We start from the raw sequence: 21,496 nt of genomic DNA, 5'->3' as shown, positions 1-21,496 counted from the left end.
TCTGATCGATATAGGTAATCGGATATGAGTCAGTTTTGTCATGTCTAGGTGTAATTTAAGTAAAATATAATCATAACATGAATTAGGACCACCATATCACCAATTTGGCATAATGACTATAGCTCGTGAAACTTGTTACAATAAGAAAGATAAATCTTTCTTTTGCATGCTAGAATAAGCAATATAAAGAATAAGCAAGCAATAGCTTAGAAAACTTGAATTACAACACTACAATGCATTAAATTTAGTAGTATACTTCACCAAGTTAGCAATGTTTGGTTGTGGCTTGGATCATCAAATATCAATCTTCTTTCTACTTGTTTCAACAACTGAGATTCTTCATCCATTACTAAGACACTTGGATTCGGCAAGGCAAACGCAAGGAGTTCTAAATTGCGCTCAAATAAGGCCATATCATCTTCTTTTAAGGTCACCCAAGCTTCAATTCCACCACCTTCTTTGGTCTCACTTAAGGCAAAAGTGTTCTTGTAACCTAAACTAACCAAGCTTAGCCATGTTGGCTTCCCCCACCCAAAATCGGCATCATATAACCCATCTCCACATGTACTAAGACACTTGAAGAAATCAACATCTTCCCTTCTTAGTAGGCTTCCTGCCTCTTTGAATAGCTCACGGATCACTACATATGCATCTTTCCCCTGCAGCTTCTTCGCGTAGTTGTTAATTGCCTCTGTTTTCCCCTGCCTTTGCTTTGCCACCAAATCTCTCAAGTGTGTTATGTGGTCACCATTATTTTCTTCCATCTTTGCTACGTAGTAGCCAACAAGATTGCCTATACTAGTGTCTGGCAAGGGTGGTGAGGTCCTTCGACGTATGTTCATGGATTGGGACATCACTGATAATGTCTGAGACCCCGAGTTTGCTCTTGAGGCCTTTCATAAGATGAGAAAAACTTGGTTACATTCATGCTAGAAGAGTATGTACAACAGATTTTGGCATGCATGTGTATACATATAATTTCCATGTCTATATTATTAGTTTCTAAACATACCATTTTGGGTCGAGGAATTCGATTTTTTGTTATAACTTGATCTAAGTGGCTTCGTTATACATCTTTTACATTTGTAGTAAGACAAACACTACATAACGATAAGGTCTGGGCACAATGATTAAGAACTATAACTATATCTTTTACATTAGGCTCTATATTCGGATACTCCAACATTTTTCTATGTATCTTTACAAATGAAATGAACGAAAAACATATCTTACCTTTGTTGCACATTTCCAAAGAAGGGACGAGACAGCCTCAACTCGAGTAGGCTTAGGGACACCCTCACTCGCAGCCCTAGCCTTGAGCTTCGCAATCTTTGATCCATCAAACACAAACCTCTTTGTGGAAGTTCTATCCGTGTCTAGCTTAAGTGCATATTGCGTGATTGAGGAGTCTAATGGAGGGAACAAAGAAGAAGCACCATACTCCGGAATCACCTCATTGCCTGACCTAGAGGCCATAGAAGACCATCCACGCATGAACGCGGAAACTGTCCCACCATCTGTGATCTTATGTGACCAACATATGCCTAGCGCCATTCCTCCACACTCAAACGTATTAGTTTGTACATGAACCAAATTATTAGTCCCCATTTTCTTAGACTCAATATCAACGGGGAGGAAGTGTTTCAAAGCATCGGCATCAGGTTGTTTTAAGAAGTCTCCTAACCGGGTGTTTACCTTAGCCTCCAAAAACTCAACACCGGCATCATTACAATCAATTGAGACATGATCTTTAATCCTTCCAGCAAAGGGGTAGAAACGGTTGAGGAAAGGGGAGAGTGTTTGTTTTAGGTGTTTCACTGGCTCATTTTTAAGGTTTCGAGTATTTTGCATAGGGTAGAAGAACACCATAGGGGCGTACAATGAAGGAGCAAGCTGATCCAAGAGGGAAAGTTTGAAGTTTCTAAGATGAGGAGGGGTAGTAGAGGATGGTTTAACGTATTGTTTAGCTGTTCTTGCAACCCTCATCATTGTGGCCATTGTTATACTCTTTGTCGTAAGCTCGTTGCTAGTATTAATGGTTGTTATTTGCAACATACAATTCATGCTTAAGCCTCTTTATATAGAGCATGATTTATGTTTACTGCTAAGAAATTTGACATCCAAGAGAAAAAGAAATTTATTTGTAATAAAGAATGAAAAAACCAAATGAATTTTCTATATTTGGTCCAGACAAAGATTTGGTGTATATTGGATTCACCAGATTTGGTTCACACAATAAATTCCTTAGATTTACTGAGACATAAATTGGTGTATACTTCCTCCGTTCTATTAATATTGCAACAAGGAGGAAATTACGCATTCCTATGCACATTTTATATGCTAAATATCTATAATTGTGTAAGGGTAAAAATTATAAAAAGTTGATATTGTGAAAGTATTTTATGAGACGAATCCAACAAGATCCCACATGACTATATTTTGCTTAACGTATAAATCATATTATATGGTCAAACAAGAGTAATGAATAGTGTAAAAAGTCCATTGTTGCAATATTAACAGAACGGAGGAAGTATTCTTTAGATGCATAAATTGGCAAAGCATACTTTAACCATCCGGGATTAACTGTCGCGTTGTTATGATGTGAGATAGTAATGTGAAAACTAAATTTAAAAGGAGACAGTAGACTAATAATAATAAAGCAAGCATAAAAGATGATATTCTGAAAGCCGAGTGCATGATTTTGCATGATGAAAATCAATAAGGCTTTGTGTGAAGTAAATCAATAATAAGTATTGTTAAAGAGATTCATGATTACAATTAAATGAATGATAGTAGATTTGCATTGCTGTATAAAATATCGTGAAAATGATAACCCTTGGTAAATATTTTTAGAAGCTATGAAAATCTGATATAAGTGAATAAAGAGTCAACATTTGAATCAGATATCAATTGAATTAAAATAATTTATCTTCAACAAAGTCAAAACAGTACAATTTAATGGTTATTTTTTTTTAGTTTTATATATCAGCTTTACAGATTTGCATGTTTGAACGAATCATAACATTATTACCACCCTTCTGTTTTCCAAAGGGTAGTTCGTAACTTAACCCAAAAGACGGCAGACCTCAAATGGCTCAGCGATGGTCTCGAAGATCTGAGCTTTTGCAGGCTCGATCATGTCATTAGTGTATAGTGGTTCAAGCATGCACTTAGTCAGTTTCAAAGGTGCTCAACAAAGGCCAGATTTGAATCCTGCTCGGTTTACAGAAAAATAAGCCAAGGCCACAAGCAACCAAATATCTAAGAGCGCACCAGGAGACTAGTCATCTTACGCATTTGCTCGTGTCTTCCCGATGTCCAACAAGATTACCTAATCTTTCATTTAGACTTCTTGGCAACCATAAGTTGATCTTCTTTCGGTAATTCTAAGGCCAAGAAATAAGTATAACTAACTATGATAACAAGACCTCAAGACTCTTAAGCCTTAACCTTGAACATTAAGCTTAGCTCTTAGCCAATTGTTGTTCATTAAAGTGGCCAAAACCAAAACTAGGTTCTTGGAACATACACTGCTTTAATCATTTGACTTGCTGATAATAGGAATAATAGGTCCATCTCAAAGATAAGCAATAATTATCAAATTGGGTGTGTTTTGGACAAAAAAAGAAAAAAAAAAAAATCTTGGCACTGGATGATGGTATTACCATTTCTGAGATCAGGACCATGACATCCACAGTTCCATTGACACCGCTTCATCTAATTTTCCTTCTGCAACCATTACATCAGCTCCTATCGACAACTGAGTCCTTTTCTACATAAGACTGCTTACAGTGATCTTAAATTCCCCAAATGAGAACCTTTCTTTGAGAAGGATAAAAAAAAAAAAAAACAGTCCCCTAAATGATAAGGTAGTGAATGATCCTTAATTTAAAGAAAGGTTTTGGGAAACATGAAAAAAATACTATACTTATTCAGCTAATGAGCATTACCCACCTTAAAACATTGAAAACGACCTCCACTGCTCTAATAAGTAATTGTCTGGTTGGTAAATGATAATTAACCAAATGACTGGTTTCAATCCACCAACAACCCTAAATCATATCATAATAAAAAAAGTCCTGACCACAAAACAGTACTTATCCATAATAAGTCATGCATCTCAAAAGATTCCAAAATTTACATACCAACAAACTCACAATCCCTGTCTAAGTGGTCACTAACACATTAAGACTAGAAATCCAGTGAAAGGATAAATTTCGAAAAGGATGCATAAATCCAAATAACAACAATCTCTTCAAAGCCAAGACTTGCTAACTTAGCTGATAAGGTTTTTGAGAATGTAGTATCGACCTAACACAAGGCGATACAGCTTACAGCAGGTCATTTGGTAGCACAAGGCATAAGTAACAATTCAATACATCATTACCCTGAAGGAGAGGATATCAATGCCTGAAAAATGAGTCAAAGGTTAAAGTGAACAAAATATTCTACGAAAGTCAATTTAAAGTTCTACAACCAACAAAAATAATTTGCAAGTTCTAAGACTCACATATATAGATAAAAATCAAACCAAATGACATTCTAAAAATAGTCAAGAAGATACACATATGTATACTGCATACTAGCTAGGTAGGTGGAGAAACCCTCAACTAGCACAAAATAATAAAAGATATTACAACCCCCCAACAAAGAAAAGTACCTGGAATCTATAGCTCCTCTGTGTATAACATAGTACCTGGAATCTATAGCTCCTCTGTGTATAACATGGTAACAACCAGAAAATCACCATCAGAAAAATCCGTAGCTTGATTTGTCTCCTCAACACTTCTGGTCCAGACAGCTGCTAACTCATATTGCATCTTTCAGCCCAGCATATGGGGTGATCTGTCCCCAAGATCCTCACACCAGAAATTAAAAGGAGGGGACTGGCATTAATCAGCGTTTTTCAACAGGGACTTACCATATAAACCAAAACCTCCAAATCATCAATGATTGAACTACAAGCCAGCATGTCCTAAATGCTAGCTTGCGACTGTTTGAGCAGCTGTACTTTGAGGAGCTAAGGGCATTTCACTAGTTTTAGATTGGGTTAAAATTATCTCTTCTAAGCGCCTCCATATGGCTTCTTGTTTTTCTTTTCGCTCTTTCTCTTTAGCTTCATCTTCCTCAAACTTTCGCATACACTCCTCGAAAAGCTCTGGATCTACGTCAGAGAAAATCTTCCGCACATTCTGGGTCAAGCTCTGAACAGCCTGGTTCCAGTGGGTTCGACAATTTTTCTCCAGAGCAGGAAAGATAATGGGAAGAATAGTTTTACGATTTTGCTTAATCAGGTTTTCTACATGATCATTACTCCATAGGTACAAAGCCCGCTCTGCCACCTACCATAACAACAAACACATAATTATTCAAAGGATAGATCTAAAGAAGCAAATCTAAAACATGCAGCTAAGTCTTGAAGATTCAATCAAAGGCAGTGTGAACTATCAGATAAACTTTAACTATGATCTCATTTCAGTAAATAACCAAATAGTAACTAACAGAAGTCACATCTGACAAGATAAGTGGTAGAGTTGTCAATATTGGCAAAATCACCAAGCGGCAAGCGCAACCTTATACAGATATAACTTTGTTCTTAACCAGTTGGGGCTAGTACCAGTCGCCAAACTACTACAAATTATGATCATGACAATGACATATGGAATCTATTATTTTGTCTCCGGCTTCAGCCATAACCCTATGCATTTTTATGACATTTCATGAGATATTTGAAACTATATCTACTCTCTAGCCAAAGTTTGTGGCTATGCCAATATGATGCTTTAAGTTGTCAACCCTTCACATTAAACAATTTACCATGAGACTCACATAGAAGATTTGACTAAAGCTCCTCAAAATATATATTTTCTCCACCAATAACAAACAGCAAGCACTTCTTGATCATACTATTCAATGGCAGGTGACTGCAGCTTTAAAATACCATACCCCACAGATATCAGGATGATCACATATAGCTACTCTGATCAAATAGCTTTGCATTCCTAGGCATCGTACAATCACAAAAGTCATCTTTAGGAAATTCGTCTAGAAGGCAAAAAAAAAAAAAAAAAGAGAGATGCTAGTGAGTGGAAATTAGCCAGCTGGGCCCTAAAGGATTTTTTTATGGAAAAGGGCAAAAGAAATTAAGATTTTGGAAACATGACATAAATACCAAAAATGCTACTGTTGGATACTTAGATCAATGTGCCACAAAAGCCTCGTTGAAACTGAAGCACAACACCCATAGGACAATAAAGGCCAAAGGTACGCAAAAAAATTGATGGCATACTTGCCTTTAAACAAAGAAAAAACCAAGCTCCAAATCTCTAATCCCAAAATCGTGTTATCATCACCTATCATTGTTATCAGTATATTCCCCTTTCAATATATATACTTTTAAAATCATCCCAAACTTCCTTCCGCTTTCCATTCAAATTAGAGGGAGTGGGAGATCAAATGCAAAACAATTCAACCTTCAGAATTTACAGGCTAAAAAATACTTAAGAGTTGACAGGGAAGAAATGTGCACACCACTTGTTGAATAATAAACACCCGGAGGTCTAAAGGCAAATGAATGGATTGACAAGAAGATAAATACTGGAAATAGCAATAACCTGAAAGTGGGAGCTGCTCAAGCAACGAGCAATGCGCCGAAATAATGGCACCATGCAACGCTGGAATTCAGGCAATTGGGTTGCCTCCAAAACCTCCTCCAGCTCACTGAGGAACATAACTTCCTTTGTACTGTTGGTAATTGGCCAGTACTTCAATAAACCCCTAATTACAGCATCTGCAAGCTTACTGTCCTTCTCCACAAACTGAGTGATGCAATAAGATAACTGTTGGTGGTATGTTGACAAGCATTTTGGTTTGTGGAGGGGAATCAGGACGCGGACAAGGAACAACTTGTGCTCCTCCTTTAAAGGTAAAGCAAACCCATTAATGATGCTGCCCAAAACTTCCAAAAGCTCCGCAATCCCATTAAACTTCTCAGTTTCAAAGATAAAACGATAAAAAATGTTGTTTATTGATTTCCTAATGAATGGGCGATGCACCATAAACTTGCCATAGATGCGATGAAGAATTGTTTTCAAATACTCCCTCTCTCTCGGGTCTTCAGAATCGAAATTATCTAACAACTTAAGAATAAAACCGTGATCAATATACCTCTTGGCCAGCTTTGTATCAGTCTCAGGTGATGCTATAAACCTTAAAAAGAGCTCGTAAACAATCTGCAAATGAGGCCATGCAGGATCCATTGAAGGCTCCTCCTCTTCCAAATCATAAGCCTCTAAAGCCTTATTCTCACGAGGCTGAGTAGCGGGTGACCTAAATAAATTTGCAGACACCATCTTAATGAGCTCTTGCATCGCATTTTCTGTAAACTTACCATTGGCGGAGCTTACATATTCCACAAGCTCCAGCAATGTATGTCTCTTAATCTCCTTTTCTTTCAGGTTCTTTGTGGGGTCAGTGAAATCAAAAATATGACAACACAAGTGAACCTTCCTTATGAACAAATTCTGCTTCTCAGAGCTCGGAACATCTCTAAAACTAGGCAATGCCTCAAACGGGTTGGCAGTGTAGCTTTCATTAGCAATTAAATCATCTACCTGCGCGGTTTTATTCCCATTACCCACACCCGAATTTGAAGATGGATGGAAACCTTGGTGAGACACATCCTTTCCATTTCCTGGTCTATGGCCAGCTGCATCACCAGTCCTAGCACCAGCTAAAGCACCCGAAGAGAGAGGATCGCGGGCATCAGCAGACTTAGATGGCTTCTTAGGAAGCCTACCCAATATTTGCTTTATCATATCTTAGCAGATAATGTAAAGATAAGAATATTATTCCACTTCAACCTAAAGGATACCCAAACAGAACCTTCTCCAAGGCACAGAATCAAAGATCATCAGCCAAAATCGAATCAAAAACCTTAAACAGTTCAATCAAATAAGAAAACCCCAATTCCAAAAACTCTCATCTGTACTAAATTCAAATAGCTGCCCCTTGCACTGATGAGCTAGAACACAAGCCCTCCTACAGAGAACTTTTTGATCAAAAGTTCATCAATTTTTCAATATTAGATTCCTCAAAAAATAAAAACAACCCAACAAAATTTAGCATTATAATAACTTGGATCAGAAAATTAGATTCTAAATTGGAAGATATAAACACTGCACAAAAAGCCCAGATCAATAATTATCAAATTTTAATTATTAATGTTCACATGATAACAATATAAATTGACAACCTTTTGACTTCTAAATTAAAACCCAGAAATTTAATTAAATTCCCTTTCCAATAAAGATGGAAAATAATCAAATTCATCACCAAACAAAACCCAAAATTAAAAATAAAAAATAAAAAGGAGGCCCAAAAGTTGACATTTCACCCATAAAATAAAAATATGTAAATGCGCAATAAAAATTTGAAAAAATTACCTCTTTGTGAGTCGAATGAAGGCGTCAGTTCAACTGGTGGAGAAGTAACTGACAAGATCTGGGTATGATCTGAAACATCAAAGAAAACATTTTTCTGTCAGAATTTTTATGAAAAAGTAAATGGGAAAAGAATTTCTAAAAAAAAGAGTTGAATTTTAGACAGAAGAATAAATAAATTTTCTTTAAAAAAACAGGAGAAAATTTATAGGTGACAAAGAAAAAAAAAACAAAAAGGGGAAATTTGAAGAAGCTTACTGAAGCAAGACAAGAAGTAAGGTGATCTAGAAGAATTGAGGAGTTGAAATTCAAATTGGGGTTTTTATTTCTGATTCTGAAAGAAAAGAGGAGAGAGAAAGACAGAAAATGATGAGCAGAACAGCCCCCAGATATGGACTCACTTGTGGATTATACATTACTCTAAAATACAATCCAAACTTCCAAACCCCTTTTTTACTTTTTTTTTTCCTTTTTTTTTTTTTTTGAAAGAATTTTTTTTCCTTGTTTGAGAGAATGTAATTACAAATATGAAATATATATAAAATAATTAATTAGGTAAGTAATAAGTATGTGTAAAAAGTTTGTTTCCAAAAAAAAAATGTGTAAAAAGTTACTCCATATTCCATTTTTTTAGCGCATACAACTATACAAGTAATTTGTATTCCCTCCGTTTTTTTATTATTATGCAAATATATTTTCTCCGTTTTTTTATATAATTTGTAACTGTTTGACTTTTACACCATTTGTGTGTTTTACTTTGACGAGTTTTGATGATTTATACTCCATAGTTAAGTAAAAATATAGTCACGTGGAATCTTATTAGATTCATCTCGATTTTATACAATTTTAATATAAAATGTTTATAACTTTTACATATTGGTAATTAAATATATTTACGATTGAAAACACGCATCAATATGCATGATAAAAGAAGTGTTGTAACTAAAAAAACAGTTGGTAAATTAACACTTTATCAGACATGCACATTCAAAAGATGTTGAATTACTTTTAAAACTAGTATGTACTTTCATGGTATCAACTATTTATACATTTTTTTTGTTTAATAATATATAAGTATAATTAATTATATATATTGGTTTTTAAAAAAAAATCAATTACACATGGAGTATATTAATAGTCAAATTGGTGCAATGGCAAATTTGAGAGGATGAGAAGTATTATTTGTATTGCCGTAAATAAGTACTCCGTACTCCATAAATTTTGATGTTATTTTTAATACTCATAGTAATATAGTAAAACTTATAAAGGATATATTTGAAATTTCACAAAAACAAGTTACATATTGTAAAGTTTTTTGAAATTATTTTTATTTTTTTTTGGTGAAGAGTTTTCATTGAAATTATATGAAGGATATTTTCATGTTTAATAAAAATTAAGTTATATTTTCAAGTTTTCATTGAAATTATATGAAGGATATTTTCATGTTTTTTTTTTTTTTTTTTTTGACAACGATATTTTCATGTTTATAGGAGTGGGTGATTATATATATTTTTTTTAAAAAAAAATTACACAAAAAAAATTACATCCTTATATATGTTTCTTTTTGCCATTCTCATAAAGAAAAAGTAACTATTTAGAAACTTGTTTGATTTATCGCCAAACGCAATTTCACATTATTAATTTTTTAAATCAAGAAAGTATAAATCTATCAATTTAACTTTAAGACATGTTTTTTTTTATGCAAAGAATTACTCCAAATAAGTAGGGGCAGTATTTTTTAAAACAAAAAAGCAAGGGCCAAGGGAAAAAATATTCTGCTCATATAGAAATATATGAGGGGCTAAAATTAGTGTGTACCTTTCAAAACATTTCCCAAAATTCTTTTTTGACATATTAGACTTTAGATAGTGTTGATTCTATGGTGATTAGTTCACCCTAAATTTGGTACTCGCATTATTTTTATTTTTCCACCTTATCCAATTGAACCTTTGATAACACACTTACCTTCTCAGAAAATGATACATGATATGGAATACATCCAAAAAAGTTTGTCAATTTTGCATAAATAGAGAATGTTGGCCTTTATCTATAGAATATATGTATGGTATTCTCTTGTTGGTGTATGTATCATAAAAATACGCAATAAAACTTAGTTCATAAAATGATTCTTTTAAAATCTCAAAATTATGGATAAGTGTCAAATCGCAATTATAGTTAAACATAAAATTATATATAAGTCAAAAGGATCTAGTCTATCAATTTGCTTGATAAACCAAACATTTAAAATAAAATGAATTAATAATGTTGAATTTAAAAGTTTAATTAGTTTTATAAACAACAATCCAACTTTAAATGAATGAATCTAGCTCGTTAATAAATACTCAGTATAAACAAACCCACATTCATGAACAAAAGTAAAACAAGTAATTCATGAACAAAAGTAAACATGAACAAATATGAATGATTAGATCCTTGATTCATATTCTGACTCATTAATTAAACGAGCGTAAATACTTGTTCAAACTCAACTCATTTATCATATTCAAATAAACAACATTAACAAATGAGTTTTAAGCGAAATTTCAAAAAGCTATGTTTACAGATAGTCTCAACTGATTTACACCCCTAAAACTGTCAATCCGTCGTATTCAAGACATGTAAAATACATCCAATCATCTAAAACTCTAAAAGGTGTTTGCAAAGCCAGCCTTTTTCATGAGAATTATGGGTCCATGACAATTATAGGGCTACCCTTTGAGCCTACTATAATGGTCATTAGTATGTCTGAGAAAAAGTGGTGCACCAAGTCCCCTCAACAACTATGCAGCACTCCCACCTTAATTAGTAAAGCAATTTGACAGTAATAAACAACTTAAGGAATGTTTGGTTAATTTGAATTTATCAGACAAACCAACTTTAAAAGCAGCCATTAATTATATAATAAAGCCAAACCAGGAATATCACAACTGTACAAAGTTTCCAACTGCTGCAAAAATTGCAGAAAATCCTAATCTTATGCCAATTCTCCTTACTCTCTTCAATTAATATATCTACTCATACTTTTAAGCCCTAAGTAAATCTAAACTAAAGAGTTTTAGAAATTTAAACATAAACTACAAATATTGGCTAACGCGTTTTCTTTGCTTTTTTTTTTTTTTTTGGACATTCGGCCAAAAATACATGGAGGATAGTAACGAATTGAATCAATGACCATACACGAAACTCCATCACCAGAACCCTGTCAGTTAATGATATTGGCATAAAAAAAAAAGATCGATCTTTGGATCAAAGACCGGAAGTGGTACGGGCTGGTAAAATGAGGGGGACGAGGACAGGTTCACTACTTTTTGCTTTTTCAGCAGCTATTTCTTCTAACCTTTTCCACGTTGCTTCACGTTTTGCTCTCATTTCCTCTTCCTGTGATTCATCTTCCTGAAACTTGAGTGAACATTCCTCAAAAAGCTCAGGATCAAGGTCGGAGAAAATCTTACGCACATTGAGAGTTAAGCTGTGAACAGCCTGGTTCCAATGATTTCTTGCATTCTTTTCCAGTGCAGGGAAGACAATAGGTAGAATAACCTTGCAGTTTTGTTTGATCAAGTTTTCAATGTGGTCATTGTTCCAGAGGAACAATGCCCTCTCTGCAACCTGAAAAAAATTTCAGAAGAGTTATTTTGACTACTACATGTTTTAAAAAAAAACCAACTGCTCAATGTGTTTCCTTTTAATCCATCCATATTAATGAGGTATAAATAATGTTTATAATTGCAATGAATCTACTTCATATTGCCCAGATACCCCCAATTTTATTATGAAAACTAGTACAAAGTCTCCATAACTTTTCCAACTTTATTTTTGATCCTGATATGAATCAGTGATTATCCACTTTTAAGATCAGTGGATCCTAATTTCAGAATATACACACAAGTGACACAACCATACCTCAAGCGAGTTAAAGCCTTAGAACTAGTAGAAAGGCTGTTTTCCAAAAACTGCAGAGAAAAAATTTACATACTTCGCATAAAACTTGTACAAACCAATCCTCAAGAACTTAAAAACACTTTCCGCTGTAGGCAAATCACAACATGAACCATGGTGCAGCACTGGTAGCTTCAACTTTTCAATAGATAGTGGCCTTGAGAGTTGTGCTACTAATTATGCATCAGAAGTTCAGAACAAGAATGTACCCTGGAATGGGGTATTATTACTCATTTAATATGTAAGACACGTCAAAAGATCAAAGTACCCAAGATATCAGAGTAAGACATGTCCAATCGCCCTCCTACAAAAGAAAAGTACTAAGCAAAAGGATCGATCCTCTTCAATTAGCACAGTGAACCCATATTATTGTTTGATACCACCCCCAACAAGTAAAAAAATATAGAAAGAGATATGCCAATAACTAACTTATTCTTCACTGCTTCACAAGAAGTACCCTTCTCCCTCCTGGAAATAAACCCTTCTCCCTTTTGGAGAAAAACAAGAAAAACAAAAACAAACAAAACAAAACAAAAAACAAAACAAAAAACAATGACACTTAACTGACTTCTACTCTACAGATTATCACTTCATCCTCAGCAACCATATTTGCATCAGTATTTTTATAATTCCATGCTCACCATTAACCAAAGTCGATAACCATATAAAGATCTCATTAATAACAAGTATCTGATACTCCATCCGATCCCAAATGTTCTTACCATTTTAAATGTGTACGTTTCACAATGCATTACTTTGACCATAAAAGGCATAAATATCTATACTTTCATACACGTATTAGTTAAAAAATGCAACGGTTGAATATTAAAAAACTACTCATTGAGATGAATTAAGATAAGATCTAACATGACATTCATGTTATTAAGAGAAATTTAGAAGTTTTTCTCAACTTACGAATAGTACTAAGTTCCCAGTGGGAAGAATAAAAATAATCAGAGGGATTAGTATACTAGCAGCAAAAGTGCATCAACGTCTTCTAAAAGCAAAGTAATCAATCTCAAAACTCCACAAAGAAAATAAATCTAATGACAATACATAAGGATGTTTCTAACCAACTCTTCTTGACACTTACAGAAATTGGACTTCTAGATAGCATTAGTTGGGAAGTCGAACTATCTGCTGCTGAAATCATGGGGGTGTTGGGCAATTGGCTTTTTGCCTAGCTTTTGGCTTTTTAATTTGGTCAAATAGCCAAAAAAAATATGCTTGGTAGTTGGCTTCTTTGTTGGCTTTTAAGCTGGATTTTCCGCCAAAATCCAAAAGCTAATAGGAGTAGCTTTTTCTATTGGTTTTTGACTTATTGGCCCACTTTATCACTAATTAACAGCCAACAACCATTAATAATTTTACCAAACACTTTTGTAAACAGCCAGCTTAAACAACAAACTTAAAAAGCCAATTCATACCGCTAATACTTCCAGCTATTGCCAAACAACCCCATACCTAAGATTACATCATATAACAAGATTCCATTGACACAGGATTAGTATAAAATGATTATGATGCTTTTACGTCATACCTACCTGAATCAGGTCACAAGAAAGAAATAAAGCCTAGGACAGCAGGCTAGAGAAGACAGTTTCAAACAAAAAGAGAATACACTTCAAATAAAGGCATTGCAAAGATGCAAGTCCAACATGTTTCAAATGTACGAACCCTTTCTTCGCCTCAGTCTGATACTCTGATGACAATCAAAATGACAGTTACAAATCATGGATTTCTAAAGCTCATCAGATAGTTTTGTCTTACTGTTGGCCAGAAGTTTAGCTTGTTCCAATTTCATTTCATTTTCTCTTCTCCTACCCTCATATCATCAAACTCACATAAGCTTTTAAAAAGTAAAGAAAAATAAAAAAAACTACAAACATTTGCAATAATTATATATATCACCAATAGCAAATAAATATTCATACAAATACCATTGCTTCAATTAGCAGCAATTATTTTGTAAGCAGCTTTAGCAAATAAAAAAATAACTCCAAAGAGGTAGCAAGGGACAATTCTCAAGCTGATAATCAACAGCCAAAGAACACTCCTTAGAAAATCCGTCCTAACTCATGCCAAGTCCTTGTAACTCTAAGGCAGAATTTTGGAGCTTGACCAGCATCCAATGACTGATTCAAGCAATATTCAACCAGTCATTGCCTAACGCTATTGCTTTTTGATGTTAGCCCAAGAGTTAGAGCGTGAACTAAATGCTACAGAATTCTATCAAGAATGAAGTCTGCTTCAATAATTTGACTTATTACAAGCTGCTTGAGGAACATATTACACCCACATCTAATGCTCACATGCTTTCTCAAGGTAGAACACTCAATCCATAACATGTCAACCTCACAAACCAGCAAGCCTTTTATAGGAGCTAATTAATGTTTTCCTTGAGAAAATCCAGTTACATTTATTACCATATACCCAGCTAAAAGTTAGAAAGCCATAAGTACTAGTATTAGCATATGCATCCCTAAGGCAAACCAATATAGAAGTCTGAGACAATTAACAGAACAAAGAAAGAGACCAATTCAAACAACGCCTTCCAAGTCTCGCATATGAATTTTGATTACAACAAAAGCAACCCAATTGGGTCCAGCACATGCCAGAATAAAGAGGTCAACTTTATGCAAACAAGCAATCCAAACCTCCCTTTTTCCATAATTAGTATTTTCCTTGAATCAAATGTCTTATAGTGATCCTCCATAATAAAATAATGAGTACTACTCCCTCCGTTTTTAAATACTTGCTCCACTTTCCTTTTTCGGCCGTTTTTAAATACTTGCTCCATTTCCTTATTTGGAAAACTTTTACAATATTTAACTAATTTCACTCACCTAGTAGACCCACCATGATCATATTTTATTAATTTCGTATTTTCTCTCCTCCAATCCTCTCCACTACTTTTGCTTTTTACAATTTTTTATTCTTCCACCGACCCCACTACTTCCATATATTATTACTTTCTCCAATTTCTCCTAAAACTCCGCGCATGGAGAAATGGAGCAAGTATTTAAAAACGGAGGGAGTATATAGAATTCATACATATTTCTATTACAAAAATATGATTAAATTCTTAAAATACTTCCAATTTCCATGTCAGATACTAAATAAAATGAGAGGGAAGGTCATACATGGAATTTAAAAAAGCAATAGGCCACCAACTATATGGTATTGGCTATATGAAATATCCACAGACCTCAGGCAACATAATAAAAATAAAAGCAAATTGATAATCCAAACCAAGTTGCATCAACTAATACCCCAATCTAATATATATATATATATACATATATATATATATATATATATATATATATATATATATATATATATAGTTTTTTCCCCAGTTTTTAGAGAGTCACGTAGGATTTAAATTTCTTAGAGCGCCACTTAGGATTATAAATTTAAGTTGTAGCCAATTAAATAAGAGATCATTAATTTCTTTTACAATTATTTAATAATTCAAATGCCACATAAGCGAAATTGACGAGTTAGATTTTAAAGTTTAAATTAATTAAATACTCCCTCCGCCCACAATTATCTGCAACATTTGCCATAAATGGGTGCTTTCTATTATGTGCAACAATTTTTTATCTTTTCTCTTTTAGAAAATTTTAAAGTGTAAAAAGACTATCTTACCAAACTTAAACATATGGGACCACTTTCTCTCTCCTATTTCCCACTCACTTTAACCCACTAACCAACTAAAACATATGGGACCACTTTCTCTCTCTTATTTCCCTCCTTTTTACAACTTAATTAAACCCACCTAAACTTAATTAAACTACACTAAAAGTTTTGCGTAGGAGTCCGCAAAAAAAGGACGTTTGGTGCAGATAATCGTGGGCGGAGGGAGTACAAAATATTATCTTTTGAGATTAGGAAAATATCTAAATATATAACACATTTTAGCATATATATATATATATATATATATATTTTTAAAAATTCAAACAAACCGTGCATCGCACGGGCTTCATCTAGTGCTTCTATAAGAGGCTCCACTGACGAAGCTTTTGGGGGGATGGAGGTAGATTTTGCAGCATTACTCCAATGGAAGTAGAAGTACTGCATTCATTAAAACTTTGGTCGACAATGGCAGATACATATTTTGAGATCAAAACTCATCAGCTTTCTGAGATCAGCACTAAGTGTTTGTTTGGTTCACATGGTACTACATAATTGATGGCACTTCCCAATTACAAATCCTAGAATATGGCAATGATATGTTTGGTTGACACCAAAGGTAATTCCAATTCCCAGAAACTTCAATTGACCAAGGGAAATTAGATTAATTCAATTCCCGTGTTTAGTGTCCTACGAAGTTTTAGTTCCTCCATTTCTTTTTTTGGTGCTAACCAAATGATTACCCAATATTGTAACTCCCATTTCCACATTATTTTGGCAAGTCAAACAAGCACTAAATTTTTGACACTTGATACACACAACTTGAACATATTTTATGAATTACCAAAGCAATAAGAAAAAGAAGGCATAGGATCACAATATACAAATATGATGGAGAAACTAAAAGAAGAGAGGATGGAGAAACCAGACTCAATACCTGAAAATGCGAACTGTTCAAGCAACGGGCAATTTGACGGAATAAGGGCACTACACTTCGTTGGAATTCTGGCAGTTGTGTTGCTTCTAAAACTTCTTCCAACTCACTTAAATACATCACTTCCTTAGAACTATTGGTGATTGGCCAATACTTCAATAGCCCTCTAATTACAGAATCAGCAAGCTTGCAGTCTTTCTCCACAAATTGTGTAATGCAGTAAGATAATTGTTGGTGATACATAGGCAAGCACCTCGGTTTATGCAGAGGTATTAGTGCCCTAACAAGAAAGAGCTTATGCTCTTCTTTCAGTGGCAGAGCAAATCCATTTATAATGCTTCCAAGTATCTCTAGAAGTTCAGCAATCCCATTGTGTTTCTCAGTCTCAAAGATAAATTGGTAAAATATGTGGTTAATTGCCTTCCTGATGTACGGACGATGCACCATAAACTTCCCGTATATGCGATGTAGAATTGTCTTCAGATATTCTCTTTCACGGGGATCTTCAGAATCAAAAAGATCTAACAGCTTCAACACAAAGGAATGATCAACATACCTCTTAGCTAATTTAGCATCAGTCTCAGGAGATGCCACAAATCTCAACAAGAACTCATACACTATCTGCAAATGAGGCCACGATGCATCCATCAAAGGCTCCTCGTCTTCAACATCAAACGCCTCTATAACTTTGTTCTCTCTAGGCTGAGCAGCAAGAGACCGAAACAAGTTTACTGACACCATCTTAATGATTTCCAGCATTACATTCTCTGAAAACTTCCCATTCGCCGATGAAAGATAATCTACCAGTTCCAACAATGTCTGTCTCTTTACCTCCTTTTCTCTCAGATTCTTTGTTGGATCATGGAAATCAAATAGAACACAGCACATATTAAGCTTTCTAATAAACAAGCTCTGCTTCTCCGAACTAGGCACATCCCTAAAGCTCGGCAACGCTTCATAAGAAGACAGCATAACACCATTCATCATTGTATCAACAGTTCTAGACACTTTCTTGCCTTGATTCTGCCCGGCACTCGAAGCACCATTTGCACCCATATTGTGCTGATTATTACTAGTCCTGTTAGACCCCACATCACTCTTCCTCACACTGCTGGATGCATTCAAACCAGCACTAGAAGCATTCTTATGCTCTCGATTCTCCGATGATTTTGACGATTTCCTTGGAATCTTACTAAGAATTTGCTTAAACATTGCTCTCAAACCCAGAAAGTAAAATAGCACCCCAGATGCCAACCTCTCAAAATCTCCAAAACTAACAAATTTCACTAAAAACTACCAACAACAATTACACAAGAAACATACATATAATCCTCCTTCCTTCTCAGAAGCAAATTTGTTCATCAAATTCAGAATCAATCAAACAAACCCTGATAAAAACTTCCCCCATTAAAACACAAATACATTGAAATTAACACTTAACTCAAAATTACACTAACCCAAATGTTAAATCAAATTCAAAAATCACCCAGAAGCATGCAAAATCTCTTCTTTCCGCAGTAAAATTACACCCAGAAAATAAAAAAGGGGTAAAATCATGTACCACCTAATTACATGAAAGATGAACTTACCTTCACAAATTATAATCAAAACCCTAGTGCTTCAACTCTTGGTACTTCTTGCAAATTAATTTTCTGATTTTTCCCAGAAAAAATTATAATGCCCACTTCAAAATGAAATATTTTTGGGGGGTTTAGCAGAACAAAGATTCAATCTTTTGGGGGGCCTAATTCAAAAAACAAAAGAGAAAAAGAAACCCAGGACGTGTAAATCCACTATGAACAAGAGATGAGAAAATGACACTCCAATTTTATTAATTTTTTATATTTATAAAATTATTAAGAAAACACTTTTTTCAATTTTAAAAAGAAAAAGAATGAATTTTTCTTACACATAAATTTGTTATTTTATGGCCTGGGTATGGTGGTACAAAAGTACTTGAAAAATACTAACATAAAAAAGAAAAGGTAATATTTTTCAGAAAAACAAAATAACCCAATTGCACATGCTTGTGTATTTTGTAGGGCGAGTTCCAATAAAGGGAATAAATAATTGACAGAAGAAGTATATAAATAAATAAAGGGGTACCCACAAATAAAAGGAAAAAATATCAAAATAAAATAAAATAAAATTCAATGGGGCTTATTTGTTCTTTGTAGAATTCTTTTTTCTACACCTAATATTTTTATTTAATACTCGTACTAGTTGTGATTCAGTAGAACTTCTACAAACTACTGAATCACAACTAGTACGAGTATTTTTTTTGAGGTAATACTCGTACTAGAATACTCGTACTAGTTGTGATTTAGTAGTTTGTAGAAGTTCTACTAGTATGAAGTATAAATTGATGCTGCTGAGTTTGGCAATTTGACTAAATCCAACATTTGGATTGACATATTTCAATCAAGGTGGGCTGATTTATCTATTCGGGTTAGGTCTCGGGTGTGGTCAATGGCATTAGTTATTCATACCTACACCCTGGAGCAGCTACAATTCCCTATATCCCCTGAAACGACACGCTTAGATAAAAATTTCACACCCCCACTATCCCATAGTAATTACCAAAAACTATAATCAAAAACTAAAAAAAAAATAGACATCTCATTTTCTCACACCTAAAACTAATAATCTTTATCCATTTTCTCTCTCATCAAATTTGCTAAAACAAATACTCGAATTTGCTACAATAATAAACAATGACGTTAATATAAGAGAAAATTAGCATTGGCATTTGGCAGAGAGTTGTTAAAATGTTAAGGTCTTCCGCAGCCATTGCTTTGTTTTCTTTTGAATAATTTTAGTACTCATTCCCTTGTTACTCATTTTTACTTTTAGTTTTTTTTTTTAAAAAAAAATATTTATTTTAATTAGATTTTGGTGTTTGTTTTTTACAATTTATCTCTATATCCATACTTATATTTCAAGCTGCAATAATTAGAGAAGAGAAAAAATGAAGGGTTGTTGTCAAATTTTTTTAGAGGAGGAAAATCTAAAATGTTTTGGTTATATTATGATTTATTCAATAAATGGGTGGCATTAGTTTTTTATTTTTATTTTTATGTGATGTGCTCAACAGTTCAAGCATAACATACGGTTTTCTAAAAATATTTTTCTTTCTTTTATAGATATTTTTACATAATACTTCAACCTGAATTTTAAATCATATGAAATATGTATGTAGTATAATGTCATATTGAGATTAGCGTTTTTTTGAGGTAATTCGATGTACAAATAAATTAACTTAAGTTAATCTGCTTATTTAAATACAATGACAATTATTTTCATAAACTTGATGTTCAAATCAAAGTTTTGCTTATCCACTTATAGATGCATGTTCAAGAGACTAGAGATGCTTATATAGATTGAATGTTTTGTATGTTAATAAATGTTCATTTTGAAATAAGTACATCTTCATTCCTATTTAAAAGCGTGGTGATGATTGATAGATGTTTATTTGAATTTGATGTTTACCAACGTTATTCAATTGTTGTTTTTCAATCCCGTTATTCAGATAAATTAGATTCCCTGTCATGATTTGAATTTGAATTCAAAAAATGTTCATTCTCATACTAAGAAATGTTCATTCTCATATTAAGATATGTTCATTCTAATATTAAATCATGTTCATTCTCGTATTAATAAAAAAGTAGTGTTAATAGAGTTGGTGGGAGAGAAAAAAATAATAAATTTCTCCGCAACACTATCCAACTTAAACTATTCATATGTAATATTATGTCTTAATTTTAAAATGTGATGATCATTTTCAAATAATTAAATGTTCATTTATAATTGCACATTCGCACATGAACTATACTTTGAGCATTAACCTGCATCCTAAATTATTTTAATTTAATTTTTTTTGAAGATAGTGTTTTAAATGTCAATTTTTTCACATTTATCTTCCATACAACCGAGCAAAAAGATATCTTTAAAGAAAAAAAGAGTAAAGTAGCTTAGAGTCATGTTAACTTGTTTCTTTTAGAATTCAATCTCACTTTTACAAAATGTTCATCTTCATATTAATAAATGTCCATTTTCAATCGAATACACACATACATACATACGTAATCCTTTCATTTTTATTTTGAGTAAACATAATCCTTTCATTTTAATAGTTATCCACTGCGATTTTGATAAATAGTTATCACATATTAACATATGTTCGCTTTTTATTGATAGATATTCATTTTTGATACATAGCTTTTAATCAATAAAACTTTATCTTTAGTTCATTACCTTCAAATTTCGAGAATAATATACAAAAAAATATTATTCATTTTTCATCAATGATTACAGGAAAACGTCAATTGTAAAATCGCATGTTTCCACCAAATAAAATATTTCAACAACTTGTCCTTGAGTTCAAAGAAAAAATCCTTCAACAAGTCGTACATATTATATTTTCTTCATTTACAAAAAAAGAACGTTCATAAGTAAAAAATTAAATGTTCATATATAATATAAATAAACTACATGTTTATAAGAAACACATTGCACTAAATAAGGGTGGGATTTCAGTCTGGCA

The 21,496-nt window shown here is 33.4% G+C and overlaps 3 protein-coding genes across 6 annotated transcripts; all 3 read right to left on the bottom strand.

The window, feature by feature from the left end:
- Nucleotides 1–103: 103 nt before the first annotated feature.
- LOC110712562 (BAHD acyltransferase At5g47980-like) lies at nucleotides 104–2,032 on the bottom strand. The gene is made up of 2 exons (XM_021891030.1): nucleotides 1,234–2,032; nucleotides 104–893 (listed from the first exon to the last, which is right to left on the bottom strand). The coding sequence occupies exons 1-2, from the start codon at nucleotides 1,996–1,998 to the stop codon at nucleotides 258–260; spliced, it is 1,401 nt and encodes a 466-aa protein (XP_021746722.1). The 5' UTR covers nucleotides 1,999–2,032; the 3' UTR covers nucleotides 104–257.
- Nucleotides 2,033–2,959: 927 nt separating this feature from the next.
- Nucleotides 2,960–8,919, bottom strand: LOC110712585 (serine/threonine protein phosphatase 2A 57 kDa regulatory subunit B' theta isoform-like). Of its 4 annotated transcripts, none has more exons than XR_002509615.1 (5): nucleotides 8,700–8,919; nucleotides 8,445–8,513; nucleotides 6,615–8,050; nucleotides 4,661–5,342; nucleotides 2,960–4,410 (listed from the first exon to the last, which is right to left on the bottom strand). XR_002509615.1 is itself a non-coding variant. In XM_021891056.1 (4 exons), exons 3-4 carry the CDS (start codon nucleotides 7,815–7,817, stop codon nucleotides 4,983–4,985), a joined length of 1,563 nt encoding a protein of 520 aa, XP_021746748.1. In that variant the 5' UTR covers nucleotides 7,818–8,050; nucleotides 8,445–8,513; nucleotides 8,700–8,919; the 3' UTR covers nucleotides 4,430–4,982. The 4 variants fall into 4 exon arrangements, 1 of the variants encoding a protein (XP_021746748.1); XR_002509617.1 differs by having other exon boundaries at nucleotides 4,697–5,342; XR_002509616.1 differs by lacking the exon at nucleotides 2,960–4,410 and adding an exon at nucleotides 4,430–4,660 and having other exon boundaries at nucleotides 4,697–5,342.
- A 2,398-nt stretch (nucleotides 8,920–11,317) lies between these two features.
- On the bottom strand, nucleotides 11,318–18,801 carry LOC110712356 (serine/threonine protein phosphatase 2A 57 kDa regulatory subunit B' theta isoform-like). The gene is made up of 3 exons (XM_021890807.1): nucleotides 18,543–18,801; nucleotides 16,957–18,341; nucleotides 11,318–12,050 (listed from the first exon to the last, which is right to left on the bottom strand). Exons 2-3 carry the CDS (start codon nucleotides 18,163–18,165, stop codon nucleotides 11,688–11,690), a joined length of 1,572 nt encoding a protein of 523 aa, XP_021746499.1. The 5' UTR covers nucleotides 18,166–18,341; nucleotides 18,543–18,801; the 3' UTR covers nucleotides 11,318–11,687.
- Nucleotides 18,802–21,496: the final 2,695 nt, after the last annotated feature.

The sequence above is a fragment of the Chenopodium quinoa genome, unplaced genomic scaffold, assembly GCF_001683475.1.
Source record: "Chenopodium quinoa cultivar QQ74 unplaced genomic scaffold, ASM168347v1, whole genome shotgun sequence".
NCBI classification, from domain to species: Eukaryota; Viridiplantae; Streptophyta; class Magnoliopsida; order Caryophyllales; family Amaranthaceae; genus Chenopodium; species Chenopodium quinoa.
Note: the sequence above shows the minus strand (reverse complement) of the source record. Positions and strands in the feature narration are given on the sequence as shown.

Coding starts and splice junctions, on each gene's coding strand:
- LOC110712562 (XM_021891030.1), bottom strand. CDS start 1,998: ATGGCCACAATGATGAGGGTTGCAAGAACAGCTAAACAATACGTTAAA. Junction 894..1,233: donor TTTGGAAATGTGCAACAAAG/GTAAGATATGTT, acceptor ATCTTATGAAAG/GCCTCAAGAGCAAACTCGGG.
- LOC110712585 (XM_021891056.1), bottom strand. CDS start 7,817: ATGATAAAGCAAATATTGGGTAGGCTTCCTAAGAAGCCATCTAAGTCT. Junction 5,343..6,614: donor TGAGCAGCTCCCACTTTCAG/GTTATTGCTATT, acceptor TTGTTATGGTAG/GTGGCAGAGCGGGCTTTGTA.
- LOC110712356 (XM_021890807.1), bottom strand. CDS start 18,165: ATGTTTAAGCAAATTCTTAGTAAGATTCCAAGGAAATCGTCAAAATCA. Junction 12,051..16,956: donor TGAACAGTTCGCATTTTCAG/GTATTGAGTCTG, acceptor AATTTTTTTCAG/GTTGCAGAGAGGGCATTGTT.